The following is a 26,612-nucleotide window of genomic DNA, read 5'->3' on the forward strand; positions in this document are numbered from 1 at the left end:
TATAGAACAAGGCAAGATTAACATTTTGACTTCCCAGCAAAGGACATATGATGGAAGTCTTCGCAATTCATAATCTCTCATCTCAGTTCATTGGTATTGGAGAAAGTATTAAAAATACACGCCACAAACAATTTGATAATCACAAGCATAAAACAAATGGCTTACGGTAAAGAGATCCTCCTGGAAAGACTTCCATAAAGAAATAATACAGAAAATGTTGGAAATTTTCCCTACTTTTTGAAAATCTCTAGTAGTCATCTGAATTTATAAGACCATACATTTTGATATTCCTGATCTTCTAAGGTAACTAGATAAACTCCTCAGTAAGTTTTATTGTGCCACTCTTACCTTGTCCTCATGTCATATCGAATGTACCTCTAATCAATATTTAGTGCAGTGTTCAGTGATATCCCCCCACACTAAAGTCTTGGTTCAATCAAACCTATTCTATTTCAACAATGCCTCTGTGACTTCAACTGCTGAGCTGAATGAAATTGTCAGCCATTAGTTGGTTGCATCTGTGGCACACAGAGAGAATGCTGAGATAAGCATGCATCTTTCATCATAATTACATGAAAGCATGCATGCTGCAATCAAGCATGTGTAGAAAACCCCAGTTCTTCCAGTTTAACATTTTAGCTAGAACTGGATATATGTGAACTGCTAAGTTTGTTCCTATAGACTGTACAGCCTGAATATGTGCCAAAAATGTAAGTATGGGCGAAATTTGCGCATTTGGGTTCCGCAATCCGCAAAATCTGCGAATTCGTGCGAATTTGCAGATTTTTGGTTTTTGCGTGTTCACCGGGTTTTTTGCGTGTTCGCGGGGCTTTTTGCGTGTCCGTGGGCCGCTTGCATGGCGAAGTTACCCATGCAGTCGTGTATGGGCACAGCACCCTCTGGTTCACCACTGCCACCCTCTGGTTCATCACTGCCACCCTCTGGTTCACCACTGCCACCCTCTGGTTCACCACTGCCACTCTCTGGTTCACCCCTGCCACCCTCTGGTTCAGCACTGTCACCCTCTGGTTCACGACTGCCACACTCTGGTTCACGACTGCCACCCTCTGGTCCATCACAGCACCTCTGATTCACCACTGCCACCCTCTGGTTAACCACTGTCACCCTCTGGTTCACCCCTGCCACCCTCTGGTTCACCACTGGCACCCTCTGTTTCACCCCTGCCACCCTCTAGTTCACCATTGCCACCCTCTGGTTCATCACAGCACCCTCTGGTTCACCCCTGCCACCCTTTGGTTCAGCACTGTCACCCTCTGGTTCACCACTGCCGCCCTCTGGTTCACGACTGCCACCCTCTGGTTCATCACAGCACCTCTGGTTCACCCCTGCCACCCTCTGGTTAACCACTGTCACCCTCTGGTTCAGCACTGCCACCCTCTGGTTCACTACTGCCACTCTCTGGTTCACCACTGCCACCCTCTGGTTCACCCATGCCACCCTCTGGTTCGCCACTGCCACCTGCGGGTTCACCCTGCCACCATCTGGTTCATCACTGCCACCCTCTGGTTCACCCCTGCCACCCTCTGGCTCACCCCTGCCACCCTCTGGTTCAGCACTGCCACCCTCTGGTTCAGCACTGTCACCCTCTGGTTCACCCCTGCCACCCTCTGGTTCATCACTGTTACCCTCTGGTTCACCACTGCCACCCTCTACCGAGACCTTTTGTTACGCAGCAGCAGCACAAAAGATGCGCCATGGTGCTGGGTATTAACAACGTGACGATTCTGAGAGATGCGTCACGTTGTAAAGCCCTGTGCCATCAGGAGGCGTTCCGGCACAGGGGAGGGCGTTCCTGCACAGGAACGCCTCCTAAAAGTGGCTGAGTGAAATCTACAAGATTTCACTCAGTCACTTTTAGGCCAATGCTGCATCAAAACCCTGTGCCTGCTTAAAGCAGGCGCAAGGCTTGATGCAGCATTGGGGAGATAGGGCCCCCCAGAGCATTGCTGGAGCTGCGTCGCAAGCGCAATGCAGCTCCAGCAATGCGCTGCTTTTACAGCACAGATGCGTGACGCATCTGTGCTGTTTTTGCCACATGGTGCGCCGCATTGTAAATGCGGCGCACCATAGGTTGCGGAGCTGTGGCGCACAATAAGTGGCGCATCCCTGGGGATGCACCAGTTATTGTAAATCTGCCCCTATACATTTAGCCAACGAGGGAGCACTTACTGATTAGACAGTAGAAAGTACTCCAGTTGAATAGAGGTATTGCAAAAAAAGGTGGCATCTTCGTGGACAAACACGCAGGGCGGGATTCATTCTGCCCCCTCTTAGACTCGTTTTTTGTGCCCTTCTGCCCTCCGTTAGACTCGTTTTTCCCTTGTTTTTCTGGCTTCTGCCCCCTGTTAGACTCGTTTTTTGTGCCCTTCTGCCCTCTGTTAGACTCGTTTTTGTGCCTTTCTGCCCCGTTAGACTTGTTTTTTGTGCCCTTCTGCCCTCTGTTAGACTCGTTTTTCCCTTGTTTTTCTGCCCTTCTGTCCTCTGTTAGACTGGTTTTTTGTGCCCTTCTGCCCTCTGTTAGACTATTTTTTCCCTCGTTTTTCTGCCCTTTGTTAGACTACTTTTTGTGCCTTTCTGCCCTCTGCATCACCACATCATCACTCAGCGCTATCTCAGCATCACTCAGCACCACCACATTATCACTCAGCACCACCACAGCACCACTGAGCATCACCACAGCACCACCACAGCATCGCTCAGCACCACCACAGCATCACTCAACACCACCACAGCATCACTCAGCACTGCCACATTATCACTCAGCACCACCACAGCACCACTCAGCACCACCACAGCATCACTCAGCACCATCACAGCATCGATCAGCATCACCACAGCACCACTCAGCACCACCACAGCATCACTCAGCACCACCACAGCACCACTCAGCACCACCACAGCACCACTCACCGCTACCACAGCATCACTCAGCGCCACCACAGCATCACTCAGCGCCACCACATTATCACTCAGCACCACCACAGCACCACTCAGCACCACTACAGCATCACTCAGCACCACCACAGCACCACTCAGCACCAATCAGCACCACCACAGCACCACTCAGCACCACCACAGCATCTTTCAGCACCACCACAGCATCACTCAGCACCACCACATATCACTCAGCACCACCACAGCACCACTAAGCACCACCACAGCATCACTCAGCACCACCCCAGCATCACTCAGCACCATCCCAGTATCACTCAGCACCACCACAGCACCACTCAGCATCACCACAGCACCACTCAGCACCACCACAGCACCACTCAGCGCCACCCCAGCATCAATCTGCACAACCATTCAACAACAACTGGTTCAAATATGTTCTCTCAATGTTTCAAACTTTATTACAAATGTCACAAAAAGATGTTAATATTTCACTACTGTTATTGGATTTTCATCACAATAAAATACACTGAACATAATCTTCACAAAAGTTATTTACAAAAGTGTAAGCTATTGCCATTATAAATTAAAATCACTTTTATTTAAGTATTAATTATTTTAAAAAATTAAAAGCCATTGTAATTTGTAATATCAATACAGCTAAGTCACGTAAATACAAAACATGTTGCATTACAAATGCTATAGGTATCACATTTGTGAAAGTTATAACTATTGGCATTGTAAATGACAAAGCTATTAATTTAGCTATTTTCAAAACCAACACATAAATAAAAAAAATTGTCATTTACAAGACCAATAGCTCAAACTTTCCTAATGTGAGACCTATTGCATTGCAAATGCTTGTTTTTATATCTGTCAGTGCTTCCTGTTGAGGGTTAATTTTCGTGACAGGCGCCTCATTGCCTACTTGTAACTATTCTCTGACCCTGCTTCAAGGGTCAGAGCAGGGTCAAAGAATAGTTGCAAGTAGGCAACAAGGCGCCAGGAAGCACTTACAGGCTTACAGCAGCAGGTGCCCAAGTTGAAGTTAATTTCTTTGTAACCCTTTTGCTGTAAGTGCTTGGCTGGAAAATTCGTCCCCGCTGATTCACGGATTTTACCGCGATTTCGCGAGATTTGCGGATCGCAAAATCACCGGAAATCCGCAAATTCCGCGAGCGGAACGAATTTTCAGCCCATGTTTACAAAAATTGAATGAGAAATAGCAGAATTGAAATTGATAACTCTTGTCTACATTTAATAGGTAAAGAGCCTGTTGTCTTCCTATAGTGAAATATCCGAATCCAAAACCACTACGTTTCCTCTGTTAATATTCTTTATATGTTTCAACGCAGTCACAAGGTTGAGTGATAATGGTGATGGCACAAAACCTTAGTATTGGACTTGGCCCTTTTTGCAGGGTCATCCCTGAACTTTTTGACTTCCTCCTGTATTTTTTCTGACCTGTTGTTGGCTGTTTTATGACTCTGGGCACTTTACCACTGCTGATCAGTCCTAAAGTGCATATGCTTTCCCTACGGTAAATTGATGTATGGATTAGTGATTCCATGATTGGCTGGTTTGGTTTACTTGTCAGACCCTAGTACAGTGCACTAAGTGTGCCCAGGGCTTGGAAACCAAATGCTGCTGGTGGGCTTGCAGCACTGGTTGTGCCACCCACAGAAGCAGCTTGTAAAAGTGTGTCTCAGGTCTGCCATCGCAGAGTCTGTGTGCAGTCTAGTACAGCCATGTTGACTGGGCAAGTGCACCCACTTCCCAGTCCCTAAACATTCACTTTTCTGCATATTAGTCACCCCTATGGTAGGCCCAAGGACGGGGTGAATTGTAGGTAAAAGGTAGGACATGCCCCGATGTTTGTTGCATGTCCTCATAGTGAATTACAGCCATTTTTATTTTTCACTATTGCAAGGCTACCTGTTCCCCATAGGCCAGATTGGGCAGTTTGATTATAACATCTTATAATCCTAACTGACTCAGGGAGCTAGGAAGAAATACAAGCTTAGTATGCCCAAACTCAGAATTATAAAATACATCTTTTAGTGAAGTTGTTTTTAATATTCTGTGTTTGAAAATACCACTTTTAGAAAGTAGGTATTTTCTTGCCTAACTATCCACACCTGTCTCTGCTATGTTGTGTATTCATTGTCTGGAGTTTGAGTGACATGGGCTGGGAGAGTCCAGGAGACAGCAAAGGGCTGAATAGATCTATCTGCATCTAGATGAGTGGGAGGCATTGCACCTGGGACCTGAATAGGGCTGTGCCTTCCTTCCACAATGCTGGTTCTACCTCCTGTGGTGCTTCTGATGTCCCTGGCCCACACTGTGAAAGGAAAGACGAATTCTTGTCGACAAAGTGCTCCAGGATGGCACAAACTGGTTTGGACTGGGTACAGGACCCTCTGCCTTCAGAGGAAAAGTGATTTGCTAGTATAAATATTGGAACCCAGACCCAAGAACTTTAGATCACTTTTAGGAAACAAGAGGAACCTTTGCAGAGGAGAGGAACCAGATAAATTGAGGAGGAGACTATACCTAAGTCGAGTGCTGTTTGGGGGATTGGCCTGCAGCGGTTGCCTGCCTGCCAAAGAAAGGAGAATTAGTCTGCTTTCAAATCAACTTGTAAAAGATATCCAAGGGCTTGAGATAGACCTTGCCTCTTGCTGAAGTCTCAGGGACAACAGCTTTCACCAACTAGCTCCCCTGCTTCCCCTTGCTGGGAGTTGAAGCGCCTGCTCTTCAGCTGGGCCTTCTGAGGCCCAGCTAGGTAAAAGCACAGACAAACGCATGCATATCTTAACAAACTTGGAGAGACTTACTACTGTGTTATGGTTAGGAATGCTGTTTTACATTTGGTAGGCCTAATATTCTGAGCAGCTGATGAATAGTAAACCTTCAAGAGAAAAGAGAGGTTTAAGACATCTTGAGAGAAGGATAAGTGATTAGGCTACTTTGTATGAGTCTCTGGAAAGGTACAGTCAAAATAGGCCTCTGCACCGCTGTTGGTTCTTTCTGCATTCTTTTGCTTCTTTCTGTACCTTTTTGTCTATTTCTGGACTTCTGTTGCTTCTTTCTGCATTTCACTTTCTTCTTTTTGTACCTTTCTTCCTCTTTCTGCACCTCTCTTGTCTCTTTCTGCACTTCTCTTGCCTCTTTCTGCACCTCTCTTCCTCTTTCTGCACATGTCGTACCTATGAAGGCATAGTTAGAAATTAGCATTTCAAGAACCTTAGAAATTCACAAAAAAAACAGGATTCAGTGACAGTGTAGTTAGTAATTAGCATTTAAAAAACCTTAGAAATTCATTGAAAAAAACACAGGTTTCAGGGACATTATAGTTTGGAATTAGCATTTCAAAAAACCTTTGAAAAATGATTGAAAAAAAACACAGGTTTCAGGGACCTTATAGTTAGGATGAAATTTCACTCATAGAAAACCAGAGAAATTCAGCCGTAATAGTTAGCTGAGCTAACTATAACTCATGTTCCCGCAATACACTGCTGATGATGTCACATATTACTTCACTCATGACATGATTAGTGACATCACTGATGACATCTCAAATGACATCACTGATGACATCACGGATGGCATTTCAAATGACATCAGTGATGACATCATCCACTTAATATCTGAGGCACCTCCTCACACCCTAATGCAACATTTCTTACACCACTCTAAAATACAGACTACCATTCTCAAAACCATAGACACAATACCAGTAAGTACATACCCACTCACTGATTCATAGGTTTACACGCACATCTACTCACCTATACTCAGCCTATACTGTTACTCATACATGCAATCACTCATCAATACAGTCCCTGATATATGCACTCATAAACCCATATAGACACTCACACACCGCCACTCACCCATAGAGTTATTCACACAACTAGTCAGTCACCCTAAGAATCAGCCACACTGCCACTTACTCACTTATACAGTTATACACACACCATCTCACTTTTTCATACATATTACTAACACATATATACTTTATTCTGCAATCACTGACACAAGCACACACTCATCCATACAGCCACTCACATAATCACTCACTCTCACATATAGTCATTTATATACTCCAACATTCACATATGCTTCCTTTCACATATGTAGTTACTCACACCTTGTAGTATAAATATATAACATTCTTAAACTTTTTAGAAACACTCAGTCACTGGATGATGTCATCAGTGATGTATTTTGAGATGTCATCAGTGATGTCATAAGTGATGTAACTGACCATGTCATGAGTGATGTAATATGTTACCTCATCAGTAGTGCACTGCGGGGGCATGAGTTATAATAAGCTCAACTAACTATAATGGCAGAATTTCTCTGGTTTTGTACGAGTGAAATGTTCTACTAACTATACCGTCCCTGAAACCTTTGTTTTTTCCAGTGGATTTCTGGTTTTCTTGCAATGCATTTTCTAACTACAATGTCCCTGAAACCTATGTTTTTTTCAGTGAAATTTTAAGGTTTCTTAAATGCTAATTATTAACTTTAATTTCCTGAAACCTTTTTTTTCAGTGAATTTCTAAGGTTTTCTAAATGCTAATTACTAACTATAACATCACAGAAACCTATGTTTTTCCCAGTGAATTTCTAAGGTTTTTTAAAAATCCAATTTCTGACTATAACGTAGTAGTCTCATTAGCAGAGTGAGGCAGAAAGGGGGCTGGGCCTCCTGCCACTGCTCAGGAATTCTGCTGCATAGGTCTTATAGGATGTACCAGGATGGCTTCTTGGCCCCCAAAGTCCCTCAGGAGTAAAGTGGACTTCATCCCACAATCCGTAGGGTGCCAGGAGTTGCATTTCTCTTGCTTCTTTCTGCGCCTTCCTCTTTCTGCACATATCCTACCTCTGGACGAATAGCTAGAAATTAGCATTTAAAAAACCTTTGAAATACACTGAAAACACCATAGGTTTCAGGGACATTATAGTTAGATATAAGCATTTAAAAAACCTTAGTAATGGTGGTCAATGTCTTTCTTAAACCTAGAGAATTAGAGATCATGGTACAACCCTCCCTCGCTCTGTGTAAAAATATTTCCGACTTCTTTGACAGCAAAATTATGAAGGTTTACAATTCCAGCTCAGAGATACTAAGAACAGAGAAAACAGGTAGGAGCAGGGGTTGTGTGCCTGAGCCTTCCCTTATGCAATTTCTCTCTATCTCCCAGCAAGAAGCTCTGGCGGAAGTCCAGAGATGTAAGTCAGGTGCACCAGATGACCCCTGCCCCCCTAAACTATGGAAAATGAAGGCTCACTCTCTTAACCATGTATTGTCTCACTTATGGAATTCATACCTTACATCTGTCATTTTTCCATTTTTAATGAAACATTCCACACTTCTCCCCCTGATACAAAACTGAATGGGGATCCAGGGGATTTGAATAATTACAGGCCAATCTCTCTGTTGGCGGCACCAGCAAAAATGCTGGAAAAACTGATGCAGCAGCAATTCACCAACTTCATTGAGAGTAAGGGTATATTACATGACACCCAATCTGGTTTTCGGTCTGGTTTTAGTACAGAGACTGTGCTCCTGGAGGTGGTTGAGTCAGTAAGACTGTCAATAGATTCGGGGGCATCAGCGATGGTGGACTCCTGGATCTCTCTGCTGCTTTTGACACAGCTCGAAGACTGCAGGAGATGGGCATTGGGGGCATGGCCCTGGCCTGGCTGAAGTCCTACCTCAATAATCGTTCACAGAAGGTCTCTTTGCAACCCTATCAGTCTGATCCTAAACATGTTTGGTGCGGAGTCCCTCAGGGGTCAGCGTTGAGTCCACTTCTGTTCAATCTCTATCTGGCTCCGCTGTTGTCTCTGATAGCTAACTGGGGGGTGAAGGCAATTTCATAGACCGACAACACCCAGCTGTTTTTTTCCTTTAAAGAGCAGACCGAGGACTCCTTCATAAGCTACAAAGGCTGTTTGAGAGACATTGCGCTGTGGATGAACAATAACAAACTTAAACTCAAGTTTTTCAGGAAGGCGCCTCCTCCATCGCCAGATATCTGGTGGCGGTTGGAAATGGGACCACCCCCTGCAGCTACTATAAAAAATTGAGGCTTGATGTGGGAGGTTGATCTTTAATTCTTGGCTCAAATACTGCAGGTGACAGCCACCTGTTTCAGCAAATTGAGAAATTTGAGGACATTTCTATATTTGCTACCAGAAGATTGCCGCAAAATCATAGCCCACACCACTGTGACATCTAGGCTGGACTATGCTAATGGCCTCTATCTGGGCTTGCCAAAGTACCGAATTAGACGTCTGCAGATGGTCCAAAATGTGACTGCGAGACTGATCATACCTGTTCCATTCTGTCAACATGTCTCTCCGCATATAAAAGAGCTCCATGGTCTACCGGTGGTAAAAATAATTTAATTCAAGGCTCTGACTTTGGCATTTCGAGCTATGCATGGTAACTGCCCCAGCTACCTAAAACAAAGGTTATGCTGCTAAAAGCAGACTTGCTGAATAAGGTCCAATTCACAAAAGCTGCTCTGAACCCCACGCTTTAGGAAGGCTCACCTAGGTGGCAGGTCCTTTACGGTAGGTGCTGCCAAATTGTGGAACTCCCTGCCAAGCAACCTCCATCACATTGATCCTGAACCTCTTTTTAGGACAGCAGTCAAGACCTGGCTCTTTAGGGCAGAGTAGTGGTTTAGGGTCTATGCTTTGAGGTTTTCGTATGCTTACTGCCTACTGCTAGAGCAATGGGACACCTCTGTTTGAGGTAGCTGTTGTGCTTTATAAATGTCGGTATTACTATTATTATTATTGCAAACTATGCATTAGTAAAACCCTTCTAGAGAAAATCAAGATTTCAGGAACCCTTCTCTCCTTGGAGAAGAACTGTGACCCACCAACTATTGATGCCATGACAATAGGCAGCCTCTACCTAACTAACTACAGAAGACCACCCTCCCTCCCACTGTGAATTGAGTCAAGGGAGGGTAGAGTATATTGTGGGATCAAAAAATGCTCTTCTCCAGGCCTCACTGTGCAATAAACTATGAATGAACAGGCCTATTCCTAGTCCCTTTCAAGTTAATGTAATACTTGGACCCTACCGATTGGCTTTACCTGAGATACGCTGATCACACTCTGGGGAAGGTTTCACATATACTCAAGGGAGGAATAATTGGCCCGGAGGGAACCCCAAGCAGGCTAATTCCAATTAGCCTACTAAAGGTTTAGGCACAAAAGTGCAACTTTTCAAAAGTTACTATTCTTGAATATTTGTCAAAAATCCAGTTTAATCCTTGTATTGGACATTTTGTATAAATATCAAAACCGTGGTGCAATGAACTCCAGAGTGTTTTCTAAAGCAATGATACAAAATTAGCAATTAAATTGTATTTAAGCTTTACATTTAGATAAGGCCATAGTACATATACAGTAAAAATAGCTTTTGGAGGCTAGACATTGCAGGCATATGTTAACCTTTAATTTCTATGTGTTCCACTTTCAAAGTACTACACGCCCTGCTTGGTGGGTAGCAAGGCTTACTTTGGGGTGACTTATTTAGTACTTAAAAGTAAGACTTTCTCCTGTCAAAATGGGTTTTCTTATGATTTGTTCAGCAGCAGGTTTCTAAGGTACAGTGGTCTAGTTATGCCTGTTGGCCTGAAACAATATCAGCCAAGTCTATGGCAAACCACATGCTACAATTCACTGGTGACTATTCTGTCGTGTTTTAAGACACCAGGAAGATGCACTGGACACTGGATAGAAGTGACCCAGTGTGCAGAAATCACACACTAGCAACCTCAGTTAAAAATGTGTGGTGACCACAGAAAAAGAGACACTTCCTCATAAGAAAGTTACTGATTTTATTGTATTATTTGTGCAAAGTGGATAAAGTTACACTTGAGGACAGCCTTTGCTTCAAAAAAGCAAAGTATAACTCTGAGTAGTTAAAAATCAACAGAGATAGCCACAATTGGAGAATGGATGTATACAATGTTTTACATATCAGCAATGGGGAGATTTAATTTAAGTCAAGAAGTAAAAAATATTGCTTTAAGGATATTTTGTCAAATTTTCTTGAGATATGTTGTGAATAAGATATGACTTTAAAGTTGTATTATACCTTAGATCCTGACGTAGTGGGCTCTACTGGCCATTAAAGGCCCGCTTCAGCTTTCAAGGCCTGAGCCAAAGGCAAGGGCCTTTAATAAGGGAGTGGGCCTTTAATGGCCGGCAGAGCCCCCTAAGAGAGCTCTAAGGCTACTAGAACATTCCACCAAAGAGGTCAGAATGTTCTAATTTGTAAAACAAAGGTGTTCCAGAGCCCAACGGTGTTTATATCCCCTTGGGGTTTAAGAGGCCCCTGTTCAAAATCATACTGCTGGGAAAAGAAAAAAACATTAGAATGTTACTCTTTGGGGTCTACTAGCCTGTAGAAGCCCAGGGCACTCTATTGTCTTTAATGGAGCGATCAACATTCCAATATTCTAATAGTATATTTTTGTCTAATGTTCTTCTAACTTGGCTGTACAATATTTGGTCTATGTACGCTATACTGCCTATGAAATACACTGTATTATATAAACTCTCCTTATACAGAAAATTATATCCTACAATTCAAGTTGTTAATCCAGTAGCTAAACTAGGAGTATTTTGTGTCAATGGTCTGATCTATACTTTTTCTTTCATGAAATGAATATTAACACTATTTATTGATAGTGTGTACAGGTTTGATTAACATTGATAACAACTTTTTTATTACCTTTTTTTTTTTCTTCTTCCTGACGTTACCCAATTCCAGCTCTGGACCCTCTGCGAACAACGATTGCAACTTTAGGGAAAGGTTTCTCCGGATGTGCCTTCACGGTCCTCTTCCTGTACACTGCTGAGCTTTACCCCACTGTCCTCAGGTATGCCTAGACACTGCATTCTGATATTCATGACTGATAATGTGGGGAACACCAATACCAAACAGTCTCATATGTTTAAAAGTAAGCATTAAAGATTAAAGTAATCCTCAATCTCCAGTAGTATTTTTATCTGGTTTGCATTTGTTGTGCGGAGTCTAGTTTAGGATCCCCTCCATGTGCAAAATTGACAAGGTTTCTGGCAATCACCCATATTATCATGTCATAAACCTTGTAAATGAAGGGCCTCGTTTGGACACCTTTGCTGGTCATGCTGTTGTTTTTTTACCAGTCACTTGTTTCTATCTTCTAGCATTCCTGACTATGCTATGTAAAGGACTATGTGGTCAGTTCCTTCTTGGAAACACCACGTGCACCTGGTATATGAGTCCAATTGAGTCTCGGACCACTAGTGTGTCATTTCAAATATAGTCATTGTAAAGCTTGTAAGCTCACAATTGAAGGAAGTTATTTCACACACCTCAGATCCACTCACACATTACTACACCGCACAAATTGTAATAGTTCTGAGGTGATCTATACAATTAGCTCTCCATTGGATAAGTTGTATGTTGGACAGATGAAACAGAAAGTGAAAACTAGGATTTTGCAACATTGTAGCAGGATTTGCTGTAAATCCTGGTTGAGCATTTTCATAATGCAGGCCACCCCATTGAGAATCTGAAGTGGTGTATACTGAAGAAGATATATCACCATCCCAAGTATGGTGACATTTCATCAATACTAAACAACAGAGAGTGTAGGTGGATGCACATTCTTAACACAGTTGAACAGGGCCTTAATGAATTTGATGAGACTAACAGACAAATGGCTCTGATTAACTATTCATAGGATACTACACTGGTGTGTGTTTTACCATTGCTGTGGTAATCCTATTTGGATGATGGTCATCCAAATAGGAATGGTATGTCCCATGATCATTGAGACAGGTCCATAACCTAGATTCGTCCGGGTCTTATCTCCAAATGCAGTGAAGAGCATGTGAGAATAAAGGATCGTGATGGAGTCTAGTGCAGTGCAAAATGATAACATGTGGTGATTTTAAAAAAGGATAGTGGATCAATACAAAACTTTAATATGACTTGATCCCTCCCTTAATAAAACCAAGAACAGTGCAGAAATGCAGTTTTAAGCATATAACTGCATCAATTTGGCCAACATGTTTCAGCCTAAGGGGAACCAAATCCCGCGGTGAAAAAAGCAATCAAAGGATACAACTGTGTTTTTTTCTACAGTCCTCTGTATCAATCAGTGTTGATTTAATCTGTATTGTACAGGGAGCAAACCTCACCTCTCCTGGAACCTTGCTCAGGATAATATGAGGCCCCGCTCTGTCCGTCGTTGCCTCGTAGCTTCCAACTGAGCTCAGTATCTGCACCTGTCTGAATGATCATGGGACATACCATTCCTATTTGGATGACCAAATGAGAATACATGATCTACATCTGACGTTGATGGACATCCAACTCCCCTCTGTATGGGTCTATTCTTTATTTGAAGTGAATCCCAACATATGGTTTGCTACGTTTTGCCACTTTTTGAATAAGCTATATGGTTTATAGCCTCAACAACGACCACTGACTTGGTTAGCAGTGTTCGTTTTGTCCCCTGGAGCACACCAGGCTCAGTTACAGACCCCCATAGTGTGTTATTTTGTTTCTTACATTTAATGGTAGGGGGACTTCACCCTGAGCAGGTCTTTAAATATTTTCCCTCTGACCCTCCTTCCCTATTGTGTTTAACAACCTAGTCTCTTCACCCCTTTTACAAAGAAGAAGGCTGTCCAAAGTGTTTTATAGAAATGTATGTACCTGAAGAGGGACGGTCCGACTTCATGTATATCTATGTATCTAATTTATGTATACTTTGGTTATCTTTCATAAGCACATATGCACTTAATATCACTTGTCTCACCAAAGTCACATTCTGTTTTGATGTTTGTTTTACCATTTGTGTATGTTACAGCCATATACAAACTAAATAATGCATACAACTTTTGAAACTAATTGATCTTTTGATTCTGGTGTGTTTTGATCTGTGTTTTAATCTTTATTTCTGTTTAAAATAATGACTAGACTGTTCTTTGACATCTTGTGTCATCTTGGCCAAATTCAATTCATCAGTAAATAGTTCTGGTAAGCAAATGTTCCCACCCAACAGAACTCATTGTAGGGTATATTGTTCATACCCAGGTTCTGAGGGACTCAGGGTTTAACAAATTATCTTTAATATGCTACACAATCAGGATGTGTGAAGAGTGAGGGAATGGTCAAATGTCTGAATGATCTTGAATTAGAATTTCAATTTGTTGACCTCTTTCTTTGAAATTACTTTAACGTGGGTGAGGTGTCGCTTTGTTGGATTAACCAGCCAATGGGTAGGGATGACTCCTGGACAAACCTTCACCAATGAGGAAAGGGTTCCCAAGGGCAAATCTTCCCACTTTTCCTGCATGTCCTATTTGCCTTATTGCAAACTATTCCACAGTACATTTTTCTGAGGGCAATCCAAGATGACAGCACATTTCTGCCCTTGGACGCTGCTCCTTTGTCATCTAGAGGTGTGTTTTTAAGGAAGTAAATACCAAATGGCCTCTGGGACCAGGTCCCCCTCCTACTGGGCTAGTGCCAAGCTGTCTACAGAGAGCCTGGGAAACAAAAGCCTTCTCTCCTCCAGGACTCCCTTTATACCTGACTCTGAATTGGGAGGCTTCACCCTAGCCTAGTTTAAGTTAATTAAGTTCCTGAACCCTCTCTAACTGCACTTCCTGAGCTATATGTGTCACAAACCTCACACTCAGGTCTTCCTGCTAAAAGGCCTAAGCCACTGTCTCTCCTCTAGGAGCAGTTTTCATTGCTCATTAAGGGTGAGCACTGGCAGAGTCAACTTTTAGCTGCAGCATGTAGGATGCTATTAATGAATGATAGTGTGGAGTCATCCAGATGCAAGAGCACAAGGGCTTGAACAGCAGTTCTAAGGTTGTTGCTGGAAGAAATTGTTCTGCTTTCATTAGTAGAGAGCATTGGTCCAAGGCCATCTTTGTGGTTTTGGCAATGTGTTCCTAGAGGGTGAGTTTGGTCTCCAGGGGTGAATTTGAGTAACTTGACATTCAGTTAAAATTGGAGTTCGAAGACAACAAGTTTCATGTCACACAAATTTTACACACAACAATCACAGATTTTACACCTAGCTTAACTCTCCCAAGAGGGCAAATTTTTTCATGGAAAAAATATTAGCGAAGTTCAACATTACAGACCCAATGAGGACAGCAAAGAACCTGAAGAAAGTGCGGTATAAAGTTCTCCAATGGCTTTTAAAACAAAAAAAATCAATTGTCAACATTTTATGGTTCTCTAAGGCTTCAAGTCTGTTTTTACATTGTACTTACAGGCAAAATGGCATCGGGTACAACTTATTTCTTTCCCGCATTGGTGTGTCCCTGGCCCCACTGATCCTGTTGTTGGATGAAGTATGGAAGGTACTGCCACAAGTGATCTACTGCTCGGTAGCCATTGTCTGTGGCTTGGTAGCTTTTTTACTTCCTGAGAGACTCAACATGGACCTGCCTGATACAGTAAAGGATATTGAAGAGACACGGTAAGCTAGGTCTGGTTAAAGATCAGTAGGGTAACCACCCTAATCAAATCAAATCATAACAAATAGGGTATCAAGGCACTGGGGGAGGGGGATTCTGCTGCTGAGATGAGTTAATTATAGAGCAAATTTGTCAGGTCCTTCTTGAACTCCTGCAGGGTGGGAATGCATGGAGGTGGAAGTGGAGGCTGTTCCAGGACTTGGCCACTAGGCAAGAGAAGGTGAGGCCACCACCCTACTTCTGTGAATGCGGGGTAGGGGGGTGTGGGCCAAAAGGCCAAAAAGAGGGATGAGGAGCGAAGTTTGTGGGTAGGTTAGTGGGGGTTCACCCTATGGTTGAGGTAGGCTAGACCCTTGTTGTGAAGGGCACTGTATTTATGGGTGGGTAGTTTTAACTGGCATAATTTGTTGACGGGGAGCCAATGTAGGGCTTTGAGGTGGGAGAAGATGTAGGTCTCCCTCTACAGAGTCTACACAAACGATATAGACATATTAATCATCATAATAATAACCAACCCTTGGTTTCTGTTTACCTTGAATAACCACATCCACTTTTCTTCTTTGTGCTTTCTTTCATCAGACTCTTGTTTGCTGTGTAACCTGATGAGCTAACACAGAGGATTATTCATCTATTTTTTTTCTTTTAACAATTGGTACTTTTCTTTCTTCACCTTTATTATAAAACTAGCAGCCCGCCCCGGTGTTGCCCGGGGCAGAAGGGGGCTGGGGGCAGCATTGCAGCAGGAGTGGCGCAGCAGAGCGGCCGTTTTGTTGGTCCTGGCCGCTTCTGCCCACGCTTGGTTTTCCCCGCCGTCCCGACTTTGAAGAAAATGCTTTTTGAGCACTCAGTGTTTATGGCCCCCGCCCGTCGTTGGTCCTGGCCGCTTCTGCCCACGCTTTGTTTACCCCTACGTCCCGACTTTGAGGAAAATGCTTTTTGAGCACTTAGTGTTTATGGCCCCTACCCGTCGTTGGTCCTGGCCGCTTCTGCCCACGCTTTGTTTCCCCCTACGTCCCGACTTGGAGGAAAAGGCTTTTTGAGCACTCAGTGTTCATGGCCCCCGCCCGTCCCTCGGTGCGCACCTGCGGATGCTTCTCTTAACTCTTCCTCCGCTCCTCCCGGCGCTGCTGATTTTACCGCTCCACTGCTCCTCCGCTTCTCGCCGTTCTGCAGCTCCTCCCAGCGCTCATGTCCACCGCTGTTTCTCGGGCTCCTGTACGCCGCTCCTCCCTGCACTGCTGATGTCAGCATGCACGCCGCGGCCGTCGGCGCTACTTCCAAGGGACTACTTTTTTTTTAATCATACATTTTTTAAATAAGGTATATATTTTTTTTATATAGCCTATGTCCGTCTGCTTGTCCTGATGTTTTCAAACATGTATTGGGTGTTTGGATTGGTGGTGTAGTTTTCGAGTTTACCTGGCTCAAAGGTCACAGTTCTCTCTTTATAATAGTAGTATAGATGTGGTGCTTTCTCCTCACTTCTTGTTGTTTGAGGAAAAGCAGTTGATAATGCTCCTAGGGACCTTGCCTCACATATTCCACACTCCTAATTTTATGAATAGATTGTAGTTTGCAGCAAAAGGATACACAAGTGGTAGGAGAGAGTAAGTGGGGCATATTTCTAGCTTGTGGCAGGTATGTAACATACTACTTTACTTCACTGTGGACCTATATTGACCTCCCTCCTCCAAAACAAGAATTTTTGGGTTCACACTGTATGAGTGTGTTGAATTTGTCTACATGAAATGCTGACACAGATTATAATGTAAATTGAATATTCCCTACATTCAGATTGAAGATAATAGGAACATGTGTTTGGCCAGTTAGTGTCATATCTCGTCTTTGACCTTGACCTCTGGTCATCCATGCAGAAGTAGTTTTGACACTACAAAAAGTGAGGAACCGCTGACCCACAGTTATTATATGGTTTGTTAGCGGTTAATTTGAATTAGACAGTGGCTTGATAGTGACATCAAATAGCCAATGACTGTTCCATAGTAATCAATTCAATGCTGAAAAATCAAACTTTTTGTTGCGGGTTTTAAGTATAACTTATAAAACATATTTGTGTTTTTACCAGGCTCGAACCCATATGTACCAATGGGGATCCCAAAGAAGATGTTCGTTCGCACAATTTCTGAAAGCGCTGATGGTGTTCTGCAGCAGGGTGGTTCTGGCTAAGATGGACACTGAGGATTCATACAGTTCGTGGAACAGAATACGCCAAGGAACACAGCTTGAAAACTATCCAACCACTATGGGATGTAATATTGTAGTAACCCTCTGGGTGATGCCTTCTACTGAGGTGCTTTATTGATTCCTTGTTATTCTCTATACAGAGTTTTTGAAGCACCATTCTCCACTTCACTGTCCCTTTGAATTGCTTAGTGTAACAGAGACTAAATTACACTCTTGAAGGATTTATTTGCATTTGGATAGAACTTTATTTACGTGGGGAGCAGCTGAGTGGGAGCCCATAATCTTTCATCTGTTGCTAAGCTGCAAACTCCGGCCCTCAACAAAGGTTCAAATAGTGTGGGCAGGCCAGGCACCCGAGGCAAAGATGGTGATTTTATGTCAACAGACCCCTAGTCAAGGTGTTCTCAGAACATTTTGGATTTGATGACTTTTGAGCAGAAGATTATGTGCTGCTGTACTCCTTATTTCTACATTCTGGACAACTTTTTTGTATTTCATGCATTGGGAAACTCATTTGGCAAGACTCTTAAGAAATGGCTCACCTTTTGACGGTCCTCCCACACTATGGTCTATGGTCTAGGCATAGAATACAATGCAAATAAAAGTACTATGTCTGTTTTTTTATATGATAAAACTGTTGTTTGCTGGTGATAATGTTTGCTACATCCTGTATAAATGGAACTCCTTTCTCCCCCCACCAAAGTGCTTTTGCATTTGCGAGTAGACATGGGGAGTTGGGTTACCTTTTAAAGGGATGCTGATTTGTTCTTAGGGAATGTCTGACATAATATCGACAGACAGAATATCTACATACAAAAATATCGACACAAAAATATGGAAATCAAAAATATCGGAGTCATATCTTCATAAAGGTAAGTACAAAAATATCGAAAAATTAATATCGTAGTACAAAAATATCGAAATTAAAAATATCGGTTTTTAAAATGTATTAATAATAATGTAAAAATAATTTTAAAATACATATAATTTTACAAATATTAAATAAAAATATTAAAACATAATTAAAAAATTAAAACTAATACATATACATTTAAAATAAATTAAAAACTTAATAATGTAATGTAATTTTATTCTTTTTAATTTCATTTATTTGATTTAATTTAATTTTTTTTTATTTTTACCCTGTACGACTGTACCTCAAAAACCCAAAACTGACCCTGATTCCTAAAAATACCCCTTTACCCAAAAACCCAAAACTGACCCTGAACCCTAAAAATACCCCTTTACCCAAAAACTGAAAACTGACCCTGAACCCTAAAAATACCCCTTTACCCAAAAACTGAAAACTGACCCTGAACCCAAAAAATACCCCTTTACCCAAAAACTGAAAACTGACCCTGAACCCTAAAAATACCCCTTTACCCAAAAACTGAAAACTGACCCTGAACCCTAAAAATACCCCTTTACCCAAAAACTGAAAACTGACCCTGAACCCTAAAAATACCCCTTCACCCAAGAACTGAAAACTGACCCTGAACCCTAAAAATACCCCTTTACCCAAAAACCCCAAACTGACCCTGAACCCTAAAAGTACCCCTTTACCCAAAAACCCAAAACTGGCCCTGAACCCTAAAAATACTCCTTTACCAAAATGAATTAATATTATTTAATTAACAATTCATTATTAATTAACAATAACAATAAAGTAAATATATTAGCACGTTAGCTGTAATTAATTAAATTTAATAATTAATATTATTTTTTCCCAATTAATTAATTAACAATAACAAAAAATTATATATATATATAAAAAATTACTCTAATTAATGTAATTAACTAATTATTATTAATTAATTACCAATTAATTATTAATTAAAAACATGTACAAAATTATATTAATTAATTAAATAATTAATATTAATTAATTACCAATTAATTATTAATTAAAAACTTTTACAAACATATATTAATTAATTAATTATTATTAAATTACTTCCCACCCTATTCCCCTATAAACCCACAACCCGCTCTGATACTAAAACGCAAAATGTAAACAAATTTACAAATTTTCAAACATACATTACAAAACATGTTTAACAAACATATAAACTACATAATAAAATACATAACACTAAAAATGTTTTCGATATTAGTAAAATTCGATATTAGTAACATACATACCTTAAAAAAAACGATATTCTGTCTGTCGATATTTTGGACATCGATATTCTATACTGTCGAAATTAAAACATCGATATTATTGTATATCGATATTTTAATTTCGATATTTTGTCTGCCTACCGTTCTTAGGGGACACTTCTTAACCTCTAAAATAACTATTCTCTCTCTGTCCCTCCCTCTGTGTCAGATGCTGTCTTCTCACCTCTCCTCATTGGGAAAGTCATTGTAGCTCACTTGTTGTTAGATCTGGGTTAGGTCAAGAAAGTTACAATGGATTAGAAAGGTAATCTTTGTTTAAAAATGCTAGTCTGGACAATTTTTATTTGGTCAACTTCATGACACTTGTATTTGTGAAACTCCAGTTGCCTCTTCCTCTGTACTAAGATGGATAGGGTAGGCTAAGGAGAGTATAGCAGTTTTTTTTTAACAAATAAATCAAAGATGTTCACTTGGCACATCCAGCACATCCTGTGCCCATCTCAGGCCATAAATAATTGGCCCAGCTGCAGCCTCATATATGACGAGGACCGCTTGCAATCAGTATTATAGAAGGGACCCCATGTTCATGTCTTCCAAGACATCAGCAGACCTGTTCATACTATTGACGCCTCATCATCTGGGTGCTGATCAACGAACACAGGAAGGGGTGTTAGTGTCTTTACGATTATCCAGCACCTTAGTGTCTTTCTTATTATCACCAGGTACCACCTCTCTTTGACATGAGTTTACCTAACAGGTTGTGAATCTGGCTGCTCCTGAACAGGTGAAGTCTTGGACTAGGAAGAGAATTCCATGTTGCTATCCTGCTAGATTGTAGGGAAGTCAATTTTGGATTTTGTATAACCTGTTATCACTGCAGATACATGAAGCAGTCCATGTTCCAGGAAGTGCAAGGACCAGCTGAGCTCTTTTACCAGGACTTTGAGGCTCAGATTATGAGTGCCTCCAACGAAGACCTTCTGCCCCAGTGACAGAATAGAGTGCAGCTGCGTAGAGTGGTTCTGAGTATATTGCAGTGGCTCAGAGCGTAGTGGCATAGAGTAGAGAGAAGTGATAGAGTAGAGTGGTTCGGAGTGGAATGGTGCAGGGTAGAGTCTGGAGGTGTAGAGTATAGTGGTGTAGTGCATAGTGGTGTAGAGGGCAATGGTGTGGAGTGCAGTGGTTGCTACAGATACAAAGACATAGACAGCCCCTCAGGAAGTGCAAGGACCAGCCAAACTCAGCAAGCAGGACTTTGAGGCTCAGATGATGAGTGCCTCCAACAAACACCAGCTGCCCCAGTGACAGAGTAGAGTGCAGCTGCGCAGAGTGGCACGAAGTAGATTGCTGTGGCTTAGAGAGCAGTGGCACAGAGTAGATTGTTTCAGAGTAGAGTGAAGTTATAGAGTAGAGTCGTTCAGATTGGAATGGTGCAGGGTAGGGTCCTGCGGCATAGAGTATAGTGGTGTAGTGCATAGTGGTGTAGAGGGCAATGGTGTGGAGTGCAGTGGTTGCTACAGATACAAAGACATAGACAGCCCCTCAGGAAGTGCAAGGACCAGCCAAACTCAGCAAGCAGGACTTTGAGGGTTAGATAATGAGTGCTTCTCATGAAAACCTGCTTCCTCCAGTGGCAGAGTAGAGTGCAGTTGCGTTGAGTAGTGTGGTACAGAGTGGAGTGGTGCAGGGTAGAGTGCAGAGGTGTAGAGTGGAGTGGTGGAGTGTAGACAAATATATAGATTATAGTGGTCTGGAGAGCAGTGATTGGTGCAGATACAAAGAAGTAAACCAACTCCCCGGAAGTACAAGGACCAGCCGAACTGAGGGTCTCATTTACAAGGCGTATTGCGCTGCAGGTAATTCACTTTTTGTGACGTTCCATGGCGCAGAAGCCTGCTCCATATTTTGAAGCAGTACTAAGCCACGTTTTGGGGCTTAATGCTGCCTCATAAACATTGTTCCCTTTAAAACAGTTTTCTGCATTAAAGGGGCGTGCAATGGGTTTTACTTGGGCCATTTCCACCACCATCCAAGTCTTTTCATATGGCTTTGGTGTTATGCTTGAAACTAGTGATGCTTGCGTTCCTCAAGGACTCTAATATTTGAATAAACCTAGAAATACTGAGTACTGGAAAGCCTTGTTCAGCAGGTTTTCCTAATGGTTTTGACTGAGTGTGACTGTTCACCATTCTCCCTTTCTGCCTATTTACCCTCCTTAATTATAAGGGGTAGAGCATTATCAACAACAATAAAGCTTTATTTCGATATGAAAAATATTTTAAAAGGCACAACATTTTTAAAATACAGTACATGTTTTTTAAGAACACTTCATAAATAATTAAAAGGACAGAAGTAAAAAAATAATTAAACCATTTTACAGCTTTGAAAGTAATTTAAAAAGACAATTGCCTTATAAAATGTATCTTAGATCTTTCAGTCTGATCACCCATGCCCAGCTAAGAAATTTAGCTACCCCACAAACCAGTGTAGTACTAGGATCTGTCTGAAGTATTCTTAGGGCAGAGACATAGCTCCTGGTCTCGTACTGCCGACAGACAGGTTTCAACCATTTTGATCGTGGTTTATTGTAGGCGCTACAAACAAAAAAAAGGTGCGGAATGGTTTTGAGTGCATCATTACAAGATGGGCAGGTGGCAGGTGTTTGATTGGGGGGTTTCCCCTTAGAAGTACGTTCCCGTACCGGTAAGGTTCCCAATCTAAACTATATGTATAAGGCCCTGTCTTTGGGTTTTCTAATGAAATCCATATACGGTTCAAGAGAGTGTACTGTTTTGTGCAGACGAAACTCGTTTGTGAGTCTACGCAGGTTAGCAGCTCTGGATTCTTGGGCATCAACCTACAACCAATAGGCTCGCTTTACCTCCAGTTTAGAAACCGATACACTGGTCTCCCACGCGACATTAAAACCAACAGCCATTAACAACTTCTTAACCTTTGTTAGCCATACAATTTTATGCGACCCCTGCATATTCATAACTTCTCTAAGGCCGTCTGCATAGCTAGCTAGCTCAAGTGTACACCACAGGAGAGCCCAATAGAGAAGCATTCGCAAGATAACAAGATCTTTAAAAGATCTGCGACCAAGGTCATATGGAAGACGTTTGTTCAGGGTGCCCCTGGGTAATGACAGAAGCTCCCTAAAGAACTTATTTTCGGCCATGACAAGGGAATCAACATTATTGAAACCCCAAAGCTCCTCTCCATAGAGTGCACTGTTTATAACTTTTGCGGAATATATCTCCAGTTCAGGGGCTATGGATCTGGATAATGAGGCTCTGTGCTCCCTACCGATAATGCCCAGGACACGTTTGTGATTTAGGGCCATTTTCTCAATATGTGAATTCCAATTCAGTTGGTTGGATATCCTAATCCCTAGGTAGTCAAACGTTTTGACACACTCTAGTGGCTCCTCATTAAGTATGAGCGTACGATTGGCTTTCCTACTAGGGTTAAAATAAAGGAGCTTGGTTTTGGAGGTATTAATGACTAAGCCCCTAGAATTACAAAAAACACAGAACCGACCCAAAAGCTTTTGGAGCCCCATAGGCGTTTTAGAAACCATTAACGTGTCGTCCGCAAAAGCATAGCAGGGACTTTAACACCGGCCAAACTAGGGGCATCAGCATCAATGTCCGATAGAAAAGAGACAACCCCGTTTACAAACAAAGAAAAGAGGGTCGGCGCCAGGACACATCCTTGACGGACACCTCTGTTTACCGGGATTTTAGCAGTTTTCTGCTCCTGCGTGCCCCACCAAATGCATGCATATGCTAAGTCGTGCATTGCAGGCCAACAAGTTCAGAATGGGCAAGGGGAACCCCATCACCTGCAAGACCGCCCACAGACCCTCTCGGGGGACCCGGTATTATCAGTTTTTAGCAGAGGAACGCAGGCAATGGCTAATTAGTGTTAATTAGTGCTAATGAGGAGGATAATTGCAGACCCCCCAGCATGGAGCCATTTCGCAATTTGCCCATAAATTGTAAAATAAGCACTTTTGTATAAATCCCACAATTTTTTGAAAAGTGTTATATGCATATAACGGAGGAGTTAGGAATGCATCACACGCAGGTACCAGCTGTGTTGGCTTAAAAGTATAGCCGCACTCATAACATAAATGTTTATACAATTTCATCACAAGCAATCATAAAAACAACCATTGTGAATAAATCTGCACTGTGGTCAAATGCAGGCACATAGGATGATCATCGACGTTTTGACCCCACTAGTTCTAGGTACCAATGTGACCTTAATCCGGGGTCTTCTTCAGGACATGGGGTAGAGGAGGGGGGCCTGGGGGTGCATCACACTCTGTGCTTCCATAGCTAACTGCTGCACATGATTATTAGGCTTTGCCGACAGCAGTGGCTTGTCTACACAGGGGTACAGCAGGTCCGAACAGTGAAACAGGGTCTTGATTCTATGATTGAGGATGTAAGAAGTTGAAGTCTGTAGTGATTTCTTTGCACCCTCTCCGATCAGGTGCAACCAACTCTGTGCTTCCAAATCCAACTGCACGTTTCTGTGAGGCATTAATGACTACTGCCTCTGGCCTACACTGCGGTCAGCAGGGCTCACAATTCAGATTGAGTGGTGATTGTTCTATTACAGGATCCAGTAGTCAAGTAACTACAACGTCTATTGAAATACACACAATATCTTTTTAGTATACTTGCTTGAAGTACTTTTTTTAGATGAGTTATAGGTTCAGTACAATGACCAAATTCTTCTTGGTAGTGGAAAAGAACACTGAATAACAGTCTACACTGTGGACAGCAGAGATCGCAATTCAAATTATTTTGATTTATTTATTGCATAGTTTTCTGTAATTATGTTATTGTATTTTGTGAAAAGGAAGTGAGAAAAAGTATTCATGGATGTCTGTGTGACTACTGCCTTCAAATTACACTGCAGACAGCAGTGTTCACAATTCAGATCGAGTCGCTATTGTCGATGAGGCAGTCCTGTAGGAAAAAGTAATTGCTCAAGTGCGCTCTGTCCGCACCACGCATACACATCATCGCAGGCTCTGCACGCGCTTTTTGTTGCTTCGTGTATTACAAACTGGGCAGCTCAAGTCCACGGCACGTGGCTTGCTGACCGCTTCCTCTGGCCTACACTGCAGACAGCAGTGTTCACAATTCAGATTGAGTCACTATTGCAGATGATGCAGTCCTGTAGGCAAAAGACATTGATCCTAGTACAGGCCGCCCGCAGCACGCATCATCACTGGCTGTGCACATGCTGAATGCTTTTGATGTGGCTATCCGAGTGCACTAGAACAGATGGACCCTTTATGGTACAATCTTTCTGTGTATTATTTCAGATCTATTGCCTGTGTCTCAATATACCACAAGTTATGTTTTTTTTACTATATAATTTTTTCTGTATTATTTCCCATCTACTGTCCCCACTTTACTGCAGCACAAACTATTGACCCTTTTATTATTGAATCTCTGTGTGTGATCCAATGATTATTATTGTAGTTGATGCTAGCAGCAACCATTCCCTGAGGGCTGGTTTGCACTCACCCTACACGCATCCAGCACAGACGTCACTGGATATGTGACCCTGGTAATAAAAGGGAGTCGAGCGCACGTGCCCGTACCCACTTCCACTATCTATCTGTGTCTGTGTGCTTATTATCTATGCATGATACTGCCCCTGGGCCGTACCACATTACATTGTGCTGTGGACAGTGTATGCAACCATTTTAACTCTGGCAGTGGGGAAAACTTCTGTTATGTAACTTTTAGGTGCATGGCTATCACAGGTGGAAGGCTACTTTACAGACCATGAATATTGATGAAGATGATGGCTGCATGTTGTGTGTAGTGTAAGATATGTGTACATAGAAAAAAGTTTTCAAAAAAGCTCTCTAAGCAGAATAGGTTTGTCTTATCAAATGCTGTAGAGAAAATTACTAAAATAGGTGGCATTCTCCAACGGCTACAATGGGAAATGGTATGAACTAATCAAATGCTTTTTTTAAGGTCACATGGCAATCGTGCACCCAGCGCGCAAGGAGACTGCACCCAACGCGATTTTGAGAAAATATATTTACTATAATAAGTTTATTACAGTTAGAAATACATAAATGTTTAAAATATTTTAGATTATCGCTTACTCTCATATAAACTTCAAAGTTATTTTGATTTAGTTTTGAGACATAAATAAAATGAGGGAATAGCGGACCCAGCGCGACACCATACGTCTATGATGTAACACAGGGCCTGGCATACGCAACGCGCTCTACCCCATATGTACATGACATAGGGTGCGGCTTGGTACTGTGTACCCGTCACATACAAAAGTAGCAGCTGGCGCGACCTCACTTGTATATGATGTTACACGGGACGGGGTGCCACAAACCCGTCGGATACAAAATGCACATCATTGATGAGTTTAGCAATAAGGCGTATAGGATTCGCGTGCTGATAGAGCTTGGTACACTACCGGTACAGGACTCTAGTTTTTACAAAAAAAGAAAAAAAAATACATATTTTTTTTGAGGATATTAAACATCACATAATTTTTTAATTAAAAAAAAGGATAATGGATTTCCAAACTATTACAATAAAATAGAAAAAATGTTGGTTTTATAAAAAATAAAATATGAAATTAAAATTTAAAAAACTTTCGAAATTTACTGAAAAAACCATAGGTTTTACAGACGTTATAGTTAGGAATTAGCATTTAAAAAACCTTTGAAGTTCACTAAAAAACCATAGGTTTCAGGGACGTTATAGTTAGTTGGACATTTGCCTCATATAAAACCAGAGACATTTTCCCTTTATAGTTAGTTGAGCTAAGTATAACTC

General features: G+C 41.9%; 1 protein-coding gene across 1 annotated transcript in view; it reads left to right on the top strand.

Annotated features, from left to right (window-relative positions):
- LOC147706709 (solute carrier family 22 member 7-like) overlaps positions 1 to 25,409 on the top strand; it is a 130,828-nt gene extending 105,419 nt beyond the window's left edge. Inside the window, exons 8-13 of the mRNA XM_086925850.1 lie at positions 11,726 to 11,834; positions 15,243 to 15,449; positions 17,531 to 18,426; positions 19,921 to 20,167; positions 20,275 to 20,899; positions 21,227 to 25,409. Coding sequence (XP_086781976.1) covers positions 11,726 to 11,834; positions 15,243 to 15,449; positions 17,531 to 17,591 — 377 coding nt within the window. The 3' untranslated portion in view covers positions 17,592 to 18,426; positions 19,921 to 20,167; positions 20,275 to 20,899; positions 21,227 to 25,409. The remainder of the gene's footprint in view (positions 1 to 11,725; positions 11,835 to 15,242; positions 15,450 to 17,530; positions 18,427 to 19,920; positions 20,168 to 20,274; positions 20,900 to 21,226) is intronic.
- The last annotated feature ends 1,203 nt before the right edge of the window (positions 25,410 to 26,612 follow it).

Source organism: Lissotriton vulgaris, chromosome 6 (genome assembly GCF_964263255.1).
Source record: "Lissotriton vulgaris chromosome 6, aLisVul1.2, whole genome shotgun sequence".
In the NCBI taxonomy this organism is placed as follows: domain Eukaryota; kingdom Metazoa; phylum Chordata; class Amphibia; order Caudata; family Salamandridae; genus Lissotriton; species Lissotriton vulgaris.